Source organism: Pseudopipra pipra, chromosome 2 (assembly GCF_036250125.1).
Source record: "Pseudopipra pipra isolate bDixPip1 chromosome 2, bDixPip1.hap1, whole genome shotgun sequence".
Lineage (NCBI taxonomy): Eukaryota > Metazoa > Chordata > Aves > Passeriformes > Pipridae > Pseudopipra > Pseudopipra pipra.
Genome location: NC_087550.1, coordinates 43,275,012 through 43,295,028, shown reverse-complemented (window position 1 = coordinate 43,295,028; position 20,017 = coordinate 43,275,012). Strand labels below are relative to the sequence as shown.

Below are 20,017 nucleotides of genomic sequence, written 5' to 3'. Positions count from 1 at the left end.
CAGTTTTGGTCAGCCTTGGTCTTAACCACAGTCTGATTTTTATCTCAATTAAATTAAAGCATATTTAAAACCAATAGTATGTAGTCATTTCAAAAGTACCAAATATAAATATTTTTGAATATGCCTTACCTGTGTCTGTTTCCTGGCTTCTTCTGGCCTATATTACATGGCTTTTGAGAATGAGCAGTCCAGCAGAGCTGTCAGTTACTCTGTCCTAAGTCCTGTCTTTGTGATAGTGCCAGGGTAGTCTTACTGGTTTTACAGCTTCCAACTTTTGAACTGCTGGATCACAAGCAGAATGTACTTGGTACTCCTGTGTATCAAGGGCCAGCTATATCACACTGTGTATCTAAAGAGCCCAGATGTTCAGAAACCATCTCATAACAGAAGAGAAGCTGATTTGTGAAGGACTGTTTGATTCTGTACGAATCAGCCTTTCCATAGCATTGACCACCCAACTGATAGACTCAGCCAGTTCAGACAGATGTATTACAAGTGGGGTACCTGAAGCAGTTTTCACAGAAATGGTTTTCCAAATGGATGTCCCATAGATCCCAAAGTCTGATAGCTTTGCCTCCGCTACCAATAACAAACATGTTTCAGGCAGGTCTCTCTCTGCTTCCTTGGAGCTGCATGGCCAATGTCATGCTAGGAGGTCCTGAAATGTGGCTTTACCTTATTTTAATTTCTGTTGAGAGAACTGGGAAGATAAATCAGGAAGCAGTGAAGGCAATTTTGAATGCATCTCCCTAGGAAGGTTTTTTCTTTTTGATTAATTGGACATGGATCAATTTCCCAATTCAGTTCACTGTGGGACTGAGTGAAGACACATGTAGGGGGGTGTATGAGTGGCTGGAGTTGGTACAGAGGACAGGATCAATTCTTTTGGCAGTGGTGCTGGTTTATTCTGCCTCAAGGTGATCAAGAAACTATAGACTTAAGGGACTGTGAAGTGTTAGCTTAAATCCTGGTTTTATTTATTTATTTTTGTTTATAAGTGAAACTAAAGGCAAATCTAGCTTTTACAGTGTGACTTAGTGACTAGTTTTGTAGTTTTTTTGACTTAGACAGGAATTTTACCCCAAGCAACCCCAAAAATATGGTTTTCAAAAATGAGTAAAGTATCTATTAATGAAATTAGGGGTCTTAAATACTTCAGTCGTGTATACATATGCAATGAGTGCACATGCAAAGATTCTTCTAAAATGATTAATTAAAATGTAGATTGTGTTTGTTTTTCTTTAAGTTGGAGCAGGAGGTAACTTGCAGAGTCTATGGAAATGAAAAAACTTTAGATTTCCTTTGTTATAGGATGATGCTTATTTTGAGATGCTTATGTCTACTTTATCATGGACATTTTGTTTGAGCCCTAGTGAAACTGTGTAAAGAGAAGGCTGCTGTGTTTCTGAGTAAGGATAGGTGATGAAAATGAGTACTTATTGAATGTAAGGACACAGCAGAAAATTGTGGAGACTTCAGCATTTAGAAAATAACTTTCATGTGTTCATAGTTTACCTCTCAAGTACAGTTTATATTTCTGTTACCTGAGAGTGCTACACAAGTCTAGATTTGAATACATTAGTTATGAGGATGCCACCTCTGCCATGTGTCAGTACTAATCACAACTGATGTAATTTGTGCTTTTATTCAGTCATTTTATTTAACAAAACATATCTGAAACATTAGCACTCCTTCACAGCACGTAATTTGCACTGGTTTTTGGTAGTACAGAAATTGGGAGGTAAAAACTTAAATGAGGAAGAGGCAGAATATAGAATATATCAGTTGGAAGGGACTTACAGTGGTCACCTAGTCCAACAGCATGATGGTGAATGAATATAGTATATAAGAGTATGCATCTTTAAAAACTGTTTTCAGTCCCAAATGGAGTATGGTTTAGAAAAAAGCTTCTCAACCCTAAGTCTGTTTCTGTGTTCCATAGCACTTAATTAGTATGCAGGAAACAGAAAGCAGTCTCTGCTGAGCAAATGCTAGAGACAGCTCTCAATAATGATGAATTGCATTCAAAATACAAAATCAATACAAAATTAAATGAAAGCTAGAAGGTGGTACTTTAAGCAAAATAGCATGGTAGAGGATATACTATCTTGGTATCACGGAGTATTTAAAAGAAGAGAATTCTGAAAAATTGAAACAAATACTGGCTTTTCTGTCATGCTTTTGAGAATATGTAGGGAAAATATGAATTATTTCAGCATAGCAAATCTTTGTTTGAATAACTGAGTTTTCTATGGAAGTCTGTCAGCCCTTGGTCTAGTATGATTGATTTAATAAATATATTTAAAGCATAGGGAATAAAACAGTGATTGAAAGATATATATATATATATATGTATACACTCTCTCTCTCTCAAATGTATTCCTCAGGATAGAGGAAAAAAATCAGAAAAAAATTTAAAGTTTTTCTGCTGAAGAGTATGTAGTGTTTCTGATATGCCTCTTGGGCATAGAAGAGATCTGTAGGCAATAGTCTTGAATTTTGGCAGGCACAGCATTTCACTTTACAGTAGGCATCTCACTGATATGGTGCTTCGTTAATAGAGAAAACTCTTTCTAGGCTACCTGTTGCATCTGTAAGAGTAACAGTCTCCAGGCCATTGCTTGTCCATCTCAGATGGAGAAAATTTATGGTGCAAGGAAAAGTTAATTTAGCAAGTTTTATGGCATAAGTAGGGCTCGTCTTTTAGTGAAAGCCATCATAATATTAAGAGCCTCACATACTTCAGATGCTTCGGCTATTTTTATTTATTATGCTTCTTGAGTACAAAGATGATTAGGTTTCCAACACGTCTTATCTGAACACAAATTTTGATGTATTGAAGGTCTGATATTTAATTTGGATCCCTGAGATGCATTAGAGTCCAGACTGAGGGAGAATTCTAAGGAAGCTAGCTCAGTATATATGATTTTTTAAAAATTCTTTTTGAAGAGCTAACACTATTTTTCAAAAAGGAAACTGAATACAACAGTTTGACTTATATCTCAAATCCTATTTATAATAAGAATTACATCTGTTGCATACCATTACGTACAGTTCTTCATTAGGAGACACAGGATGGAACATGCTGGATCTTTATCCGGAGAAACTAAATGCAGCGCAGATAATGTCCTTGTTTTCAAGAATGACCTTTTCACAAATAGCTTAAAGATGACAATGATTCCTTGGAAAAAGAGAGAGTTATCTATAAGTACAGTGGGGGGGGTGTGTGTGTTTGTATCTATGTGTGTATACATGTAAAATTTAAACGGTGATTAATACTTTGGAATACGAGGTGAAAGAAAGAAGGAAACTAATCAGTGCTTTTGATGCGAGGGGTTTTTTTAATTTTAAAAAATCCCTAACCAAAGCTAAACAAACACACAAAAAAAGACAAAACCAAATCACCCTGAAAATTACCATTCAAAATTGCAGGTGTGCCGGAATGTTTAATTTTAGGTTTAGGAATTGTGACTATAAACACAGATGTTTTTCTGCAATAAAAATATTTGGTTGTCAAAATTTTAAAGTAATGCTTATAGACTTATAATATATAAAGAATCCTTTAAAAACTATTTAAAACTACTTTGCAAGAAAGTATAGTTAGATCGTTCTATAAAAACTAGAAAGATGGAGATTAATGACCCTCACTAAATGCACAATAAAAATCTCTGATTTTATTTGGAACTTCGGGTGGTGGGGAAATGCAGCAACAGATGGCTCATGGTCTGTTTACTCTCAGATGTTTTTAGCTCATAATGTCTGATTCCTGGTGTTCCATCACACTTGAATCTTGTGTGCAAGATGGCTGCGCCATTCTTTCTTCAGCAAAAGTTTGTGTTTTCCGTGTGGAGTTGAGTAGCTCTAATTGGAACAGGGAATAATGACGTGGGTATACTGCTGCAGAACAGCTTTAATATCATTAGTGCATACTTTTTAAAAATAGTAGGTATATGCAGTTATTGGTGAGTGTATTTCCTGGACACTCTTGTTGATGTCAGTAAGAGAAGATTACACAATTATTCATAAGACAAAAACATATTAAGACAAAGTGGTTTAGCTTCCTGAATGTAATTTATAGGAAATTGGCTTTTGCAATTAAAAAGTATTGGAGAAATTCTATCAATAAATGATGTAAAACAGCTTATGGTTTCAGTACACGTAAAAAGTATGAAAGGGCAGGGTGGATAAAACTTTGTAGAGTTCAAACTGACAATACAAAAGCTTGGAAATATGCTGTGACACCGGAGGCAGCAGCCATATCCAAGTTCCATGCAGAACTTGTAGCTGATGGCATCATTTTTTCTGGCTCTGTTTTTCTCCTAACACCATGTTAAATTTCTGTATATTTTTACTGCTGTCTAGAGCCATCTAGTCATTACTTTTTTTTTCCAAGTTTTCTTGCATCTCATACCTACAGTGGCTCATTGATGGTATGGCTAAGTGTCTGACCATTTCAAAGTGTAGCTAACAATTTCAAATATCAAACTTCGTCTTTAGATGTTTTTTTTGAAGTTGTATTTGAAAGGTTATGTTGCTTCCTGATATCCAGTATTACTGTTAAGTTAGACTTAATTGCTTTAGTTTTTCCCATTACTGGAGGCATCACTGGACAGGCTCATTACAAGCTGCTGTAAGTTACATATTATTGGTTCCAGCCTTACTTCCTCAGGCTGGCAGGATGAGTCCTACTGAATTCGGTTTGAGGTTTGTGTGTGTGTCCATTCTACTTACAAGATATTATTCTGATCACCCTATCGTAGAGATGCTCTAGAAAAATAAATACTCAATGCAAATAGAAAGATTTTTGAATGCAGGGGTGATTGGACACATTTTATAAAGAGGAGATTAATAAGAAGGTCATGTTGTTTATTTTGAGTAATACACAGTTTTGCTAAAATACCCTTTTTATAATATAAGAACAAAGAATTGGCGGGCAACTGATTTTATATCAGTAAGAAAAAATTAAGTTTTTTGCATAATATGTTATTAACGTGTCACTCACTGACTGGGGGAGAGAAAGGATAAAGACTTAATCCTTTTCCATGGTTTGGAGTTTTTGGAGTTTTTTTAGTTGTATGTTTTATACACAAATGAAGCACTACCTGATAAAGATACTCTTCTGTAGAATAGTTCACTTCTGTGCTACAGCCTGCATTAGATTTTCTAATGCTTCTCTCCACTGTATTAAGTACAAGATCCTGAATATGGCAGATAGACTTCCTGATCTTCTAAAACCTTTTTAAAATCCCATTTCTGTATTAGCTTAATACCTTTTGAAGTTGTAATAGTGATTCTTATTAATATGTTCGTTGAGTCTTTCTGGAAATACTAAATTTTTAACCTAGTTAGAAGTTTGCTCTTGCTTTCCTTCCTCTTATAGCTTTTTTTCTGCTGTAAGAAACTCAGATGAAAGGCACAACTTTTATACAAAGGACTGCTATTAAAGACTTTGGACCATTTTAATTTCATCTTGCTGTGAGATTCAAACCTCAATCTTGCTATGGATTATGGTCTACCTACTGGTTTTGTAAGCATTACCTTGAAGGTCATGGTGCCATTATTCACAACAAATGTCAGAGCCTGAAGGGTAACTTAAATGCTTTGAAACCTGGTACATGGTGACTCTGGGTAGTGACTACATCAACTCCTCAGTGATGAGACCTGGTGCCCTTACAAATAGCCAGCACTGAAGGAGGCAGACCGCTCCTTCTGGATGGATCATCCTTCTGATAACTGTGGTGATCATGTGTGAATGCAACCCGAGAACCTAACAGAGGGGTAATTGAAATGGGAGGGGAAGGAGCAATGGAAAAGAACAGGAGACAGTGGATGGAAGAAATAGCTGCGTCCATTACTCTGAGAAGTGCTAGATGCCTTCTAGATGCTTAGTTAATATTATAACATAAGAACAGACTTTTCTAGAGAGGAATAAGACAATATTCAAACAATTTCCAGTGGCCATAGACTGTAAGAGAAAGGAGACAGGTGGTGTACTTAGTGCAGCATCTGATTTTTCCCTATAAAGTGTTTGGTTGTGGAAGTTTGTTCCTTGCTGAAGATTATTGCTGAGCTTTGTTATTCCTTCATTACACTGTACTTGTATACCACTTGAGTGTAGCTCTTGGTAAACATTTGCAGACAGCTCTCAGTTCATGCAGCATCCAGCTTTTTGTTGGCTCAGTAATTAAAAAAAAGGTTTGTTTTTTTCTGGCTCTGGTTGTTCCCTATCCCACAATATACTGACTCTTAAAATGTATTTTATTCCCTTTAGCTAACAGCATTAAAAAGCAGTTCTAATTGAGTAAATCCTATCTGAGATGTGTGGCCTGATTACTCCCTTTGTTGATCTACTCCAGTGTCTCAAATTAAGCTCTGCACCTAGTGTGGCAGAGCTTTTCTACTTTGTCCTGCTGGATTATGGAACAGGCAGCATCTCTGGAGAGTTCAAAAATCTTTTCCAGAACTGCATTTTATTTAGTTATGTATTTAGTTTAAAGCTTTTATCTTTCAAAACCAGACTTGCTGTCTTTGTTTTGTTCAGTTGGGTGTTAATCGCTCTATGGTGGTTTGTACATTTGGTGAGAACAACTGTGTACTTTGCATATTTAATTGGCCTGAAGTAAAAATTCATGTTCCTTAATTAATGGCAACAAACAATTCCTCACTCACTCTGGAAATACACACTATTTTTGTTCATTTCAGACTGTAAATTATATTGTTAGTTTAGCAGTCATCAGAAGATTCAGGGATAGTGACTGAGCCTGTTCTCCAGTTTCAACTTTAACATTTAACAATATGTATCATATTTCAAGTACTTTAATATATATTTTTAAAGCTATGTTATATTTATATTAATAGAGGTATTATTTATCTGATGATAATTATTAAAGAGTAATTATTATATCACAATCACCATATAGGTGTTAGTTACCATATGCCATGTCATATACTCATAGGAATGCAAATATATAAATGTGTAAAGAAAATATCAACAGATAAAATGAGAGCAGTAAGTAACTTTTGCAGTTAGATTGGTATCCACACTCCTTTACATCCTTCAGAAAACTCTGTTACTTCTGTGAGTCATGGCTTTTTTCCTGCAAAGGCTCTGTCACAGTATGCCGTATTTGTTCAAGTGTAGAGGAATTTGGATTTTTATTATACTTGTGTGAGCTTGTCCATTACATTGCCCTGGAATTCCCCAAATCAGCCTTTGGCACATTTTTAAGGGTTTATATTGTATTTGCCACTTTCCATTATTTTTGTACTGAGACCTATTTAAAGGATATAATGCATGTGGAAGAATGTGGACATTATATATTGGAACTCATTTATGGGACCCCTAGTGAAAATCATTGCTTCATGGCAGCTTGCTTGAGAACTCCTTTTACTGATATTTCAGTTTAAAGATGATTTATAAAGTTTATTCTGTTTATTCTTTTTTTTAAAGGTTGTTGAATAGAAAAGTCTTATGTTTAGAATCCAAATAATTAATTTATTATTCAAATTTCATCTGATAATGCTATAACTATTTGAATGTCTTTTGTTTTCTACCAGAAAGCTTTCTGCTTCTGATGTGTTTAGAAATAGCTTTGTAATTATTGTTAGTAAGATCCCCCTAAAAATCAACTTTTGCCTTACCTTTTTATGTTAATATAATTAGTGTCTGTTGTTATGTTGTGTTTTTAATTCAGTTCTATTTAGACAGGGTTCTGACTTCTGAAGGATGTCTTTACCTCTAATAACATCTTTAATTTTCTGAATAATCATGCCTGTCATGGATCCATTGGATTAATCTCAGTTCCTAGTATGCTAAACTATTAGTCTCTAGTAAGACTGCACTTTGTTTTCATTCTGTCCATAATTAGTTGATCCTTTTGTCCGCTCCTTTTAATTTCTCTTTGATGGACAACTTCTATTTTTTCGTACTTTGTATTCTAAAGCTAAAAATTAATTTTTTGCCTTTTCCTTTTCTCTGGAAAATTAAATCTAAATATGTTATGGTCAGTATTACATGCTTTGTATCAGACTCAGGAGTCTTTGAAATTAGGGGGAAAAAAACCCCAAGCCCTATAAAATACAAAATACCTTGCCAGCTGTAGAGTTCTGACACAAAGAATTCAGTATGTGCTATATCTACTGCCCCCTACCCGACTCCTGTCTCTGTCTCCACTCATTCTGTGGTTCAGATCCAGAAAATACTCTTCTACTGCCTTTATGTTAGTGTGTTGGCATGTAGAAATGAGAAGAAAAACAAGAAAATCAGATATTGTTAGGATCTAATGTTTTGGAGCCCGTCTTCAAAGGCAGATAAAAAAGTCCAACATGTAGAACATCTTGTGAATTCCATTGATTTTTGGAAGCTAACAGCTTGCACAGTCCTTTTTGAAACGTCTGTATTTTAAGAATTTTAGTGAAGACAAATCTTGGGGTGGATGACTTTAAAAGGAATTAGATGCTTGTAAGTTGACTTAAGAATCTGATATTTACTGTTCTTTGTCATTGTTGAAGCACTGCTGTTGTAATGTCTGTTGGTGAATAATCTAACAAGTAACCATTTCTGAGGGGTCCTGTGTATGTGAAGTCCTACTCAGGCGTGTCTTTCCACTCATTTAACTCCTGTTACCTGCTGCCCCGTGTGTGGATTTGACCAGTCCTCTTGGGAGAGCTGCTGGATCCCTGTTTGGCCACGTAGGCATTGTAGGTTTGGGACAAGGTGGTGTTTTTCCTCTAGAGAGATCTGTTTCATTTCAAACTAATTAGCAATGCTCTGGGTTTTTGAGTTTTCACTGCAATATCTGTGGTTGTGTCTTCAGCTTCCAAACTGAAGAGAGAACTTTGGCTTACCTAGGCAGCTTTTTGGTCCATAACTTCTACCTTCTTCAGCTTGGAAAGATAGATTTTTCTTGGAAATGTAATTAAGCCACTGAAACTATCATACTTCAGTATCTACAGATTAGTCAGACTTTATTTGGGTTTCTGGGATAAGCTTTGCTTAGTCAAAGATGGCAGGTATAAAGCAGTCTGGTAGAAAATAGCTTCAAATTGAGATTAATACAGTTGTTTATAAGAGTTGACAAAGGCTGTCCTAATATCATCAGATTTAGTAGTGACCCCATTATGTGCTCTAATTTGACCATCTGATTTAAATAAACATCTTTGGAGAGTAATCAGGAAGTTCTCAGGCTTTAAAAATATTTTTTTAATTATTCTTAATATTTTAGAAAATTAAATACTTTTCTGGTGCAGAATTTCTTCCTTTTCTTCATATGTGTGTGTATATGTATATCTTTAGGTAAGTTTGAGAACACCCCTGTGAAGTGGGGGCCCTATGAAGGGCCTTCCATGAGAACTGGTTCTGTAATATTTTGTGGGACTGGGGTGAAGGTGGTCATTCTGTTCCCCAGGTGTTTCTTCTTTACCTTTCTGAAGATGACTGTATACGTTCACCTTTTTCCAAGAGCATCCACTGCTACTCCTCAGATGTGATTGGGAGAGACTCTTTTCCCATGTGATATATGCATCTCATCTAGCTCCCTAAGCTGGCATATTTCAAGTTGCTTACCTGGGCCTCAAGTTGATCCTTCTATCAGGTATACTTCTGTCCCCCAAGCTCTACTGATAGGCACTGGGGCCTGAGAAGCCCAAGGGCAGACTTTGCTGCTAAGGACTGGCAAAGATATTGAGTGTCTTAACCTCTTTCATGGCCTTTCCTCTCTCGACAGCAGACCTCTGTTGTCCTTGCTTGTAGGTGAATATCCAATATGCTCATAGAATCCCTTTTTGTTTTTTTCCATCTCTCGCTAGTTTCGTCTTCAGCTGTGGTTTTCTATTCTATGCCTGTATGCCTGGAAAGTGCTTCTGGGGTCCTCCTGGGTAACTTCTCAGATTTCACCTTCTGTAAGCTTCCTTACTGCTTTCTGAGTTTTGTTTGAAGTTCCCCATTTAGCCAAGTGGGGATAGCAGATGAAATGGTCCCTTCTCATCCTCTGTGGGGGTTTTCCTTGAAGATCAACCAGCTTTCTTTGACACCTTGACATTCATGACCATCGCTCATGAAATCCAGCCAAGCAGATCCCTGAATAAGTTGAAGTCCGTTTTTCTATAATCCAGGATTATTTTTCCTTTGTTCTGTTTCTTGCCTTACTCACTTTCCTTAGAATCTTAAGCTCCACTATCTTGTTGCCGTAGCCAAGGGAGCGACTGACTTCCATATCCCTGATTGGGCTATTTTTTTTTAAATTTATGAGTAGAAAATTCAGAAGAGCACTCTTAGTTAATTTGTTTGGCATTTGTCCTTAGTGCTTTTGAAATCTGTATTGCTTGTGCCCTACTGAGTTGCTCTTCCAGCAGATGAACTGGTAGTTCTATTCCCCCCTGAGGATCAAGGGTAAGTGTGTGAAAGCTTCCCTTGTTGCCCTGTCTTATCTGTGCCTCTTACCTCACATCTCCAGCACCTCAAGAGTTTGGTTTAAGTTTAGAAGCTACCCTGCTCATGATTTCCAAGTTTCTTTTGGTATGTAGAAGCTGTAATTAAATACATGTGCAATTTATGTGAGATTGAATGAGTTTACCATCCAAAAGCAAATGACTTATTTGACATAGGTCAGGTGAATGCTTGTTATTGTTTCCATATATTTTGGCACACAGAATGTTGTCATTTTTGCCTCAGTCTACAATTTAACTTGACCTAAATAATAAATGTGCATCTATTTATCTGTTTCTTCATCACCATAGAGACACTTGTGTTGAGCTCTTTGTATTTCCTATTTTGCATATCCTACAATCAAGATTTAAAAAATCTCAGTATTACAGTGTGTTAAAAATGACAGGAAACAAAAGTGTGATCTGATGGGATGTGTTGAAAACCAGTAGCTAAGGTTTTGGCTAGTTTATTAGCCAAGTTTTGAAATGAAAAAAAAACCATTAAACACAGAAAAACTCCTTTTCACATGGTTTTTGGGAATACACTCTTATAAAGATGGTGTGGTATATCAGTTCAATATTATCTGTTTCAGTCTTCATATGCATTGTATTTCTTCTGGGGATGAAGTGTAAGAGAAAAAACTAAAGAATACAAACTTGGTTCTTTGGAAAGTATTTATTAACTCTACACTTAACTGACTGAATACATTTTTAATATTCTGTACTTTTTGAATGTGAAAAAGAATACCTTGTTATGGTAATGCTGTCTGCTTTGAATTACAATGAACACACGAAATGTGAAGAATCTGTTATTTAATATTTAGTATTTTAAACATTTATTTAATGTGGTTTGTCTGTGCCATCTGTTTTAAAATATGCCTTAAAACCTGACACAGGCTTCAAGCCATCAAGAAGATGAACAAGTGGTCCTTGTCAGAACAGATGAGAGTGGAATGGCATGGCCTGTGACTGGACCAGCTGAACCACAAGAGGCAAAAGGAGGACGGAGAAAGCGACAGATGGTAAGTTTTACAAGTGTGAGTATTAAAGTGTAATTATTAAATAATTTTGTAGTTTTACTTCGGTGATGCCATAATTAATGAGTGTCTTATCAGAATGTCAATAGGTAGCTAAAATGTTTCTTTCAGAAGATGATTGTAATTAAGTGCTAGAGTGCATATTTATTAAGCATATATTAAGTTTATTTTCAGATTGTATTTCCCTAGGGATCACTTTACAGCTTACTTAAATGCACATTCATGGAAAAGTAGGTTTTTCAAGTTATCACGGTCTCTTAGCCAAGTAGTTTATATTCCATAAAGTTATGTAAATAATGAAGATTAGCAGAGCTGAATATTTCCAAAATAAGAAAGATTTTACCAAGATACTCAGGGGCTAATTTTACTTTTCTTCTAATAAAAAAAAATGGCTACTGCTAGTAATAATAATCATGACCCAATCTTTGTAAGAAAGTGCTTTGGGGAACAAGAAGTTTGTTCTTGATTAGCAGGACAGATCATTTTGCAGCAGTGCTATGGAGGAGCAAAAGGCATAAGAGACCAAGGAATTTGTTGTCATCCTCCTGTTGTTTCCATTTTAGAAAATGCCATCTTGCTGTGTGTTAATGACCATTCCCTGTGCTCCTTCAGAATTTAGTTAAGTTGTAAGCTAAAGGACATCTGTTCTCTTGTGCACTCTGTGTAAGATGGCAACATTTCCCAGCAGAGGTAGCATATTCATACAAGTTTTCAGTACACTTTGTGATTACTGTGTTTCAGTAGTATCTGTGATGTTACAAAAACTTTTGAATTGTGAATAATAAAAATTACTTTTTAGAATATTTCATTTTTGTGAGCTTATTAACTGTTTCAGTGAATTACTCTACATCTTCCCTGAGTGATAATGTTGTAGCTCTGATACCTTAAGGATATAAAGGATATAGTGATTGTGGAAAGAGGCTACATTTTTATTTATACGTACTGATGCAGTTGAAGAAGGGGAAGATATTATTTTCCTTAGATAAAATGAAGCAGTCAGCCCAGTTGTTTCAGATGTGCTTAGCTTGATTCATGATTCTTTAAACTTGTTGAAATTATTAGGATCTGAATTTTATAGCTGATCTTTCTCATTAGGTAAATATTTATTTTTAAATATGTTTGTTTCCAGATCCCTACTCATGTAGATAAAGAGAGAGTACGGTATTTTCAGGATGATGATAATAAGGACCTGAAGGATTTGGTCAAAAATGAGAAGATGAGGACAGCAGAGGATCAAAACTCACTGTTCATGCGTATGGCATCAAAGGTAACGTGTCGTGTGTGTGTATTTCTAATTAAACGTGTCATTATTAGAAATATCAAGGAGAATATGAGGCCTGAGTGCTCTAGGTATGTTGCTTTTGGTTGAGAATTCTTACTGTCTTGAGTAGTGATCAAGTCTGTTGTAATATGATCCTCGAGATGTCATCAAAGTGATGGAAACCTGCACACATGCAGGAAATGTGGTGTATTCAGTTCCTTCATAGATGTGTTTGCATTGTTCCTTTGCCTGTAGAATTTGACATGGTTGAGGTGAACACTTTTAAAGTGCATTGTATATTAATAACTTATGCCCAACAAAGCAGATTTTCCCCAGATTAGTGACAGAGAAAAGCACAATTTTCTTTGTGTTTAGAATGTCACTTATATCTAGAAGTTAAAAGAGTCAATGAGATTTGAAGCAAACTACATGAATTTTCATCAGGATGACTTGGATAATGAGATAATTCATGCTTACAGGCTACACAGATTTATGCAGTATGGTTCCACGAGTGATTCCACTTTTAAGAGCAACCAGCTCACAGACAGATTCTGCAGCCCAAATGGAATGATTATTTTCTGTCATCCAAATTGAGTTATAAGGCATACTTTTTGCACTTGATATGCAAGTGTTTGACAGGGACGATTTCCAATACCTACAACATATGGTTTCTCTAGCATACTTCAAATTTTACTGTGTTACTGCCCCAATATTTTATGCATCACCAGACAGGTTCTGAAAAAGATTGTTTGCATGGAATTAAATATCATCACAGACAAAATTTTATTTTTCCATTTATCTGAGGCAGACAAGATCCCAGAGAGCAGGTTTTGGTTTGGTGGTTTGGTGTTTTTTTGGGGTTTTTTTTTGGGTTTTTTTTTTTTTTTTTTTTTGTTTGTTTGTTTTTTTTAATTTTTGAAAATTAGGCTTCATCAGATGGAACTTAAAATAATTGTAAAAGACATGATAGTGCCAGTAGAAAATATTTAGCTTAATGCAATAAACCTTCTGGCAGGAAGTTCTTCTGGAGAGATTATCTGAACTTAGTGTGGTTTATGCATCTTCTCATTCAGCTGCCTCTAGTAGAAGTTCTCATTCTATTCCACTGACATACTCAAAAAAAATTATACCCTTGGGGTCCAGTTAAACAAACATGACTTGTTGCCAGTATTTAATTTCTTTCTTTACCTTCCTGTCCTAAAAAAAACCCAAACACACAAAAACTTTCTTCATGACTTGTGCAGTGATGCAAACTGTTAGCATTTGTTAATCAGCATATCTGTCATGCAAACACTTTAAAGTAAACGGAAGTTTAAGGACACAAACTTTGTACTGTCCACATCAAATGATAAAAAGCATAACAGAGAGAAATGCCATTTTCTCAAGGACCTTCTTCATCTTGTGTTGTTTTGTCTCCATTAAGTATTCTCATTATGAGAGATAACTTTCATGATAAATGGTGCTTGGGGGGCATGTGTATGAATGTCTATATTAAAACATAAGTGGAATGGATTTTAAAGAAATTCTTTAACTCACATATGGGCATTGAAGGTGAGTTTGTAAATCCATATCAGCATGTCATTCTGAAATTACTATTAACGTGCTCAATTTGTTCTCTGTTTAGTGCTTTCGTGTGGCTGCTTCCACTGAACAGTTTAGAGGGTTGCTTTTTGTGCTCTTGACTCTTTTCAGGGATGTGTAAATAAAACCAGGCTAATTTGAACTTCCTGAGTTTTGGTAATAGCAAACGTTTGCAGTGCCCCTATGAAGACGTAGTAGGAAGTGCTTTCAAAAAGAGAAATTTTTTTTTTGCATGTATTTTTCCAAATGCAAATAAAAGGCCATTCAGACTTTTTTTCTGAGAAATGTGTGTATTTATCCAGTAATTTGCTTGTCTTGCCTTTGGACTTTCTAAACTTTTTAAAAAATATAGTTTGTCTATTGGTGTATTTATTGATTCCAAGTTTCTTCACTTCAAAATGGAAAATTACTTTTGACTCTTAGAGCCCTGAACTGTTGTTCAGCTGCCCTTGGTTTTGTTTTTGTAATTTTGACATTAATAATGCAAGAAAGACTACCAAACTTGAAGGGACATCAAAGATTTCTATATTATTTAGTTTTGTAAGTCTTCAAAGGCAAAAATTCTGATAATTTTTCTTCGTAATTTTTTGTTCTGTTCTTTTTTTTTCCTATTCAATTTTGAAATGCTGATCATTTTCGAAGTTCTTGATGACTGAGACACGTAATGCAAGAGCAGCTATATGAGAGATTCACTCAGCCCAGTATTCTCTATACAACAGTGACTGCATAGGAGAAAGAGAATAAGAACAGGTCACACTTCCAGTGATGCAGCTTGTACTTTCCTGGCATTTAGCAATTTGGAGGTTTTAATGCTACCTCCTTACCTGATATCTTTCTCTGGTTTATGAATAGTTATGTGAATTGGGAATTGGACTGAATATCCCCTGTTACTTCCTTTTGGTGGCTCCTCATCTTCCATTTTATCACCTGTACCTGTTGTTAAAAGGCATGAGCTATAATTGAATTTAAAGAAAACAGAAAACCACATCCTGTATGTGTAACATTTTGGGTTAGCATTCTTGTACCTGTAGCCAACTCCTCTAGGAACTAATTACTTGCACTGTAAGGATTTCTGGGGCAGTGGTAAAACTTGATCAGTCTAGGAGTGGTACAGAAATGGCCTGGTACAGTATGTAGCTGTTTTAAAAATAAAAATTTGGTACAAATGAGGGTAAACTTTGGGAACTGAACTTCTTTATCCATGTAGTAGAATAAAATGAAATGCAGCATTTAACTTCTATAAAGAAGCAATTATGAAGAAACTTAGAGTCTCTTTAGTGGGAGTTTAAAATGAGTACATAAAGGGAAAATGCTTGCAGATGTATGTCACTGGTGAAAACCTTCTAAGGGAGTGAACACCCTCTCAAAACAGGATAAAACTTTGTTTGATTGTTTTTATTTAAAAATAATCCACTGGTGGGAGAACAGAAGAAGAAAGAGCTTCTGGAGGTTGACGGAAAAGTCAAAATAAGAACCCAACCATTATTTAAAAAGTACTTCTCATGTCCAAGTAAGGAGAATGAAAAAGAGAGTGAGCCTAGCAGACTTAGAAGGCAGTTTTGATGAGAATGGGGAAAAAATTATCTTGAGGGAATTTAAGTAATTATTTTACGTTTGCTAAAAAGTAAAAAACTAGGAGTTAGATTCATTGAAATCAAGAAACCAGCAGGAATGTGGTGTTTAAAAATGTTATCAAGGGTTAATTAGAGCATTTAGAAAAGATAAGTGCATGCTGGAAAGACTAATGAACTATTTGCATTAATACCCTCTATAAATGAGATCAGAGCGATTGTTTTACCTGAACCGTTATTTACATTAAATAAGTGGAAAAACTGTCTCAAGTTAAGTGTCAGTAAAATTAATTTTAGTTCAAATTTATAGAAATCCAATCTTTTAAAATGAAAGTCGAATTTGAGATGAATAATAATCAGTGACTAAAACTGAATAATCCTCACCTAAGTGAAGAAGTGAGAGAAGTCAGGTGTGACATGCTCAACTGTGAACTTATGAGTGTTATCTTTATTCACCCTGAGGAACAGAAGATGGCAGGAGTAAATGGTAATTTTTTTTAATTAAAGGAGGTTACCAGTGGATTTGTCAGGAATTTCTTCTGTTCAACACATACATAAACCATCTAGATCTGAGAATTAGTTATCGTTATGTAAGTATGCACGACGGTCAAAAATAGAGGCCACTGTAGATTGTAGAATTTCAAACTACAAAGCTGGAATTTTTCTAACATTGTGAAACATATCTGAACTGATTCTTAAGATTCACTTTAGAGAGTTTCTTGAGAGACATACATATTTTAGTGATGTGAGTTATCTGTTCTATTTTAAATGCTGTTGGAAAGACATTATGGGTATAAAAGGAATTAAAATGTCTAGCTCAGACACAGGAGATTATGCTATAGACAGAAAGAGATCCCATCGTAGGTATTGAGGCAATAAATTCAGATGAAAGTCAGGGCTGATGAATGCAAAATTATGGTAATTGTTGAAGCTGCGTGAAGCCATGACTGTGCATATACCACGAGAGGCTGTTGATGCTTGATTTGAGAGTCATTGTGAGTCTGCAAACATCATCTCCATGCTGGTGGGATTAAAAAGAGAAACAGAATTTTGGAGGTTGTGAATAGGGAGAATTTAGAACCAATTTAAAGTGTATTAGCCTACTGTAGTGCACCCATGGTGCACCCATATCTTGAATGCTACCCACTCTGGTAATGCATACTTTGTGGTCAGAGGCACAGAATGGTGGCCATTTGAAGAAAACGTAAGTAAACAAAATTTCTTAAGCCCGGGGGGTGGGTAGGTGAGTAGGGGAAGGCAGTGGCTAGACTAGAACAACTGGCATAAGAGTTTAATAGAAAACAACAGGTTTTGTTTGTAATGTGGGAAGTGGTCACAGAACAGAGTTTGATGTGAATTGGGACTTCTTTTTCAGCGAAGAAGGACATTGTAGAATTTGTGCTGTAGAGCATGAGATGCTGTGGAGGCCTTAATTATAAGTGGGAGCAAAAAAAAGGTATAGCAACTTTGTGAAATACAGTTTCATTGGTAAATATTAAACAGGGAGATCTAGATAGGCTTTTGGCTCAGGATTTCCACAATGGTATGCTGAGCTGCAAATACATAGCAGAAGAGTCAGCTCTATGAGCTTCATTTATGCTTTCCCCCATATGTTTTAACCCTTGCTGGAGATTGATTTGCCAACATAAAGCAATCACAATGGGTAAACTAGCAACTGAGTTTATAGTATGTTCCATTCTAAAGGCTTTTTTCTTTTTTTTTCTTTCTTGTTTTGTTTGGTTTTTTAAGGATAAAATTTCTTAATAATTTTACATGAATGTATTGTGTTTCCTGGCTTATGCAACTGCTTTATTTTAGTTTTAGAAGGCTCTGAAGTTCCTATGGACTTCAGTGAGCTTTGGGTCAGATGCTATGTAATGTGGGGTTTTTTTATTACTAGGCAAAGATGTACTATATCACATTATTTTATTAGAACAAGCTTCTTGAATGGACGCCTAGCTCTTGAATAATCTTTTAAGATTGAGCTGTATTACTTATTTACTGGCTAAGTGTACTGGAGAATCTGCTCAAAGTAGATGTTTTGTCAATTACTGTTGCAATGTCCAAATTCTAATTCATGGTACTGTAGTCCTTCCATCCCATGCAATGTCACCTTTAGGTTTTGAAGGTATTTTTGTGTGGCTTTCATAAAAAGAAGCATCATAGATGCCAGTTGTTCTTCTCTGTTAAGATCTGAAATGCTTTTGGTAGTTTCTGTACAGGTGATTCCCAGCTCTTGTCACCACAAAATACTATGCTCTTCCCCAGATGGTGATTGTTTTTTGATCTTAAATTAAGAAACAAACTCCTAGGCATCCTGAGGTTTCCATGTCTTTCCATGTCTGTAGAATGCATTCTTATTCACGGCATAACAAGATCAGTGTTGGCGTTGAAGTGTTGGCAGCAGTCTGAAAAATTTGAGTGTGATCACAGATATTCTAGATGCTTTATTTATGTACTTTATAAGCCTTTACTACATAGAGTATCTGCATTAAGATCTGGGGCTCAGTGAGGTAGTCTTCAAAATTCTTCCATCTCTCCTCAGTGCATTCAGCAAGGTATTTTATGTCCAGCAGGAAGTCTAGCAACCAAATCTCTTCTGTCAGTTTTAGTTTGATAACATAGTACATGAATTTGACACATATGAATTAATTACTCTTTGTGCCTTCATCTGAGAAGTGGAAAAATCCACAAAAATTAATCTGTCGTGTTTCAGAAGAGTGGTGGGAGGAAACTGCTGCAAGTCTATAGGAGATCCTATCGGATGAGAGAAGGGAGATCCTGTTCCTTAAATTCTGTTCAATAATTTCATTCATCTTCTCGGTCTGAACTGACTGCAGCACTATTATTTCCTTCATGGATTTTCCCAGGGCTTTTATCACTTTCCCAGACTATGCCAAAAAGATAATTCCAGCCACGTGGCTGTTGAGTATGGGGTAAATAGGCACTGCTCTCAGAAATGGGAATGGAATAAGAAAGTCACACCGGCATGTTTTATGGCTTTTACACATGCTCTGCTCTATATGAGTGTTACTTTCCTGATATTTAGTGTTTTAATGGTATTTCAAATGAGATACAGGCTAGTTGTTATGAATCTCTGAAGATAATGACATAACTGCAGTTTTATTAAGGGAAATGGGGATGTTGAAATAGAAGGATATAATTCGTGAAAGGATTTACTTTCTTAGATGGGACTTGGAAGAAATGTCAGTACACAGACTCAAAATCTCTATCCATAAAACCTCTGTCTAATCCCATTGGCATGTGAAGGTCTGTATAATGTTGTCTCATACCTGACTCCCACTCAGATTCACAGACTAAGCATCTGTTGTGGTCGAGCCATATTCGTTCTCATTAAGTCTTTTTCCCACCTGTAAGGTTTTCGTTTCTCAAGAGGTCCACAAAATCAGATGGAGAGAATATGCCATCTCCTTGCTATTTGTTTACCTGTTTAGTCTTCATTTTAAATTTATATTCCAATTTATGATTCCCCTCTTGTCCATTCTTCTTTTTTTAGTCATGGTTCTAATACAGCCCATTTGTGCTTGAGGCTATTACCTCCTGTTACCTTTTGGCTTCTGTTCAGAGGAGGCTGATGTGGACATCAGTTACCTCAGACGGTTTGAAATAGAACCTCTCCCACAACCACCCCATCCATGCTATTATGTCACATTTATTAAGCTAATGAAAAAGGCCCTGTCACGTGAAAGGTAGGAGTTTAGATTTTCAGTCATCAGTCCCTCAGGAAAGTTGAGACCCTGGTGTCTGACAGTCTGTCAGCATCTCGTAAGGAGACCCTTTGCCAATAGATTCACAAGATCGGAGGTTACCAAAACCTTCCTTGTTAGTGGGAGCTCAACAGAGCCAGGACACCACAGCGGGTCCTACCAAGGTGTTTGCCACTGCCGGCAACTGCAAGGACTTGCTTTAACAGTTTACGGGAAAACACTTTTTATTAATACAAATTGTGACAAATTAATAAGGTTTGAAGGTTGTCGGTGATAGTGTCTACTGCAAAAATATGTTTTAAAGCAATGTACATACATTAAGCAAGCACAAGCTCTGATATGAAGCAATCTAAGTAATATGCTATGGGGTGAGCACAAGCAAAAGCTCTACTCCTAAAAGCAGCATTTTACATT

The 20,017-nt window shown here is 36.0% G+C and overlaps 1 protein-coding gene across 1 annotated transcript in view; it reads left to right on the top strand.

The window, feature by feature from the left end:
* The window catches only part of CWF19L2 (CWF19 like cell cycle control factor 2), a 70,729-nt gene that overhangs the window by 29,044 nt on the left and 21,668 nt on the right, over positions 1-20,017 (top strand). Inside the window, exons 11-12 of the mRNA XM_064645214.1 lie at positions 11,322-11,447; positions 12,592-12,729. Of these exons, the coding sequence (XP_064501284.1) occupies positions 11,322-11,447; positions 12,592-12,729 (264 nt within the window). The remainder of the gene's footprint in view (positions 1-11,321; positions 11,448-12,591; positions 12,730-20,017) is intronic.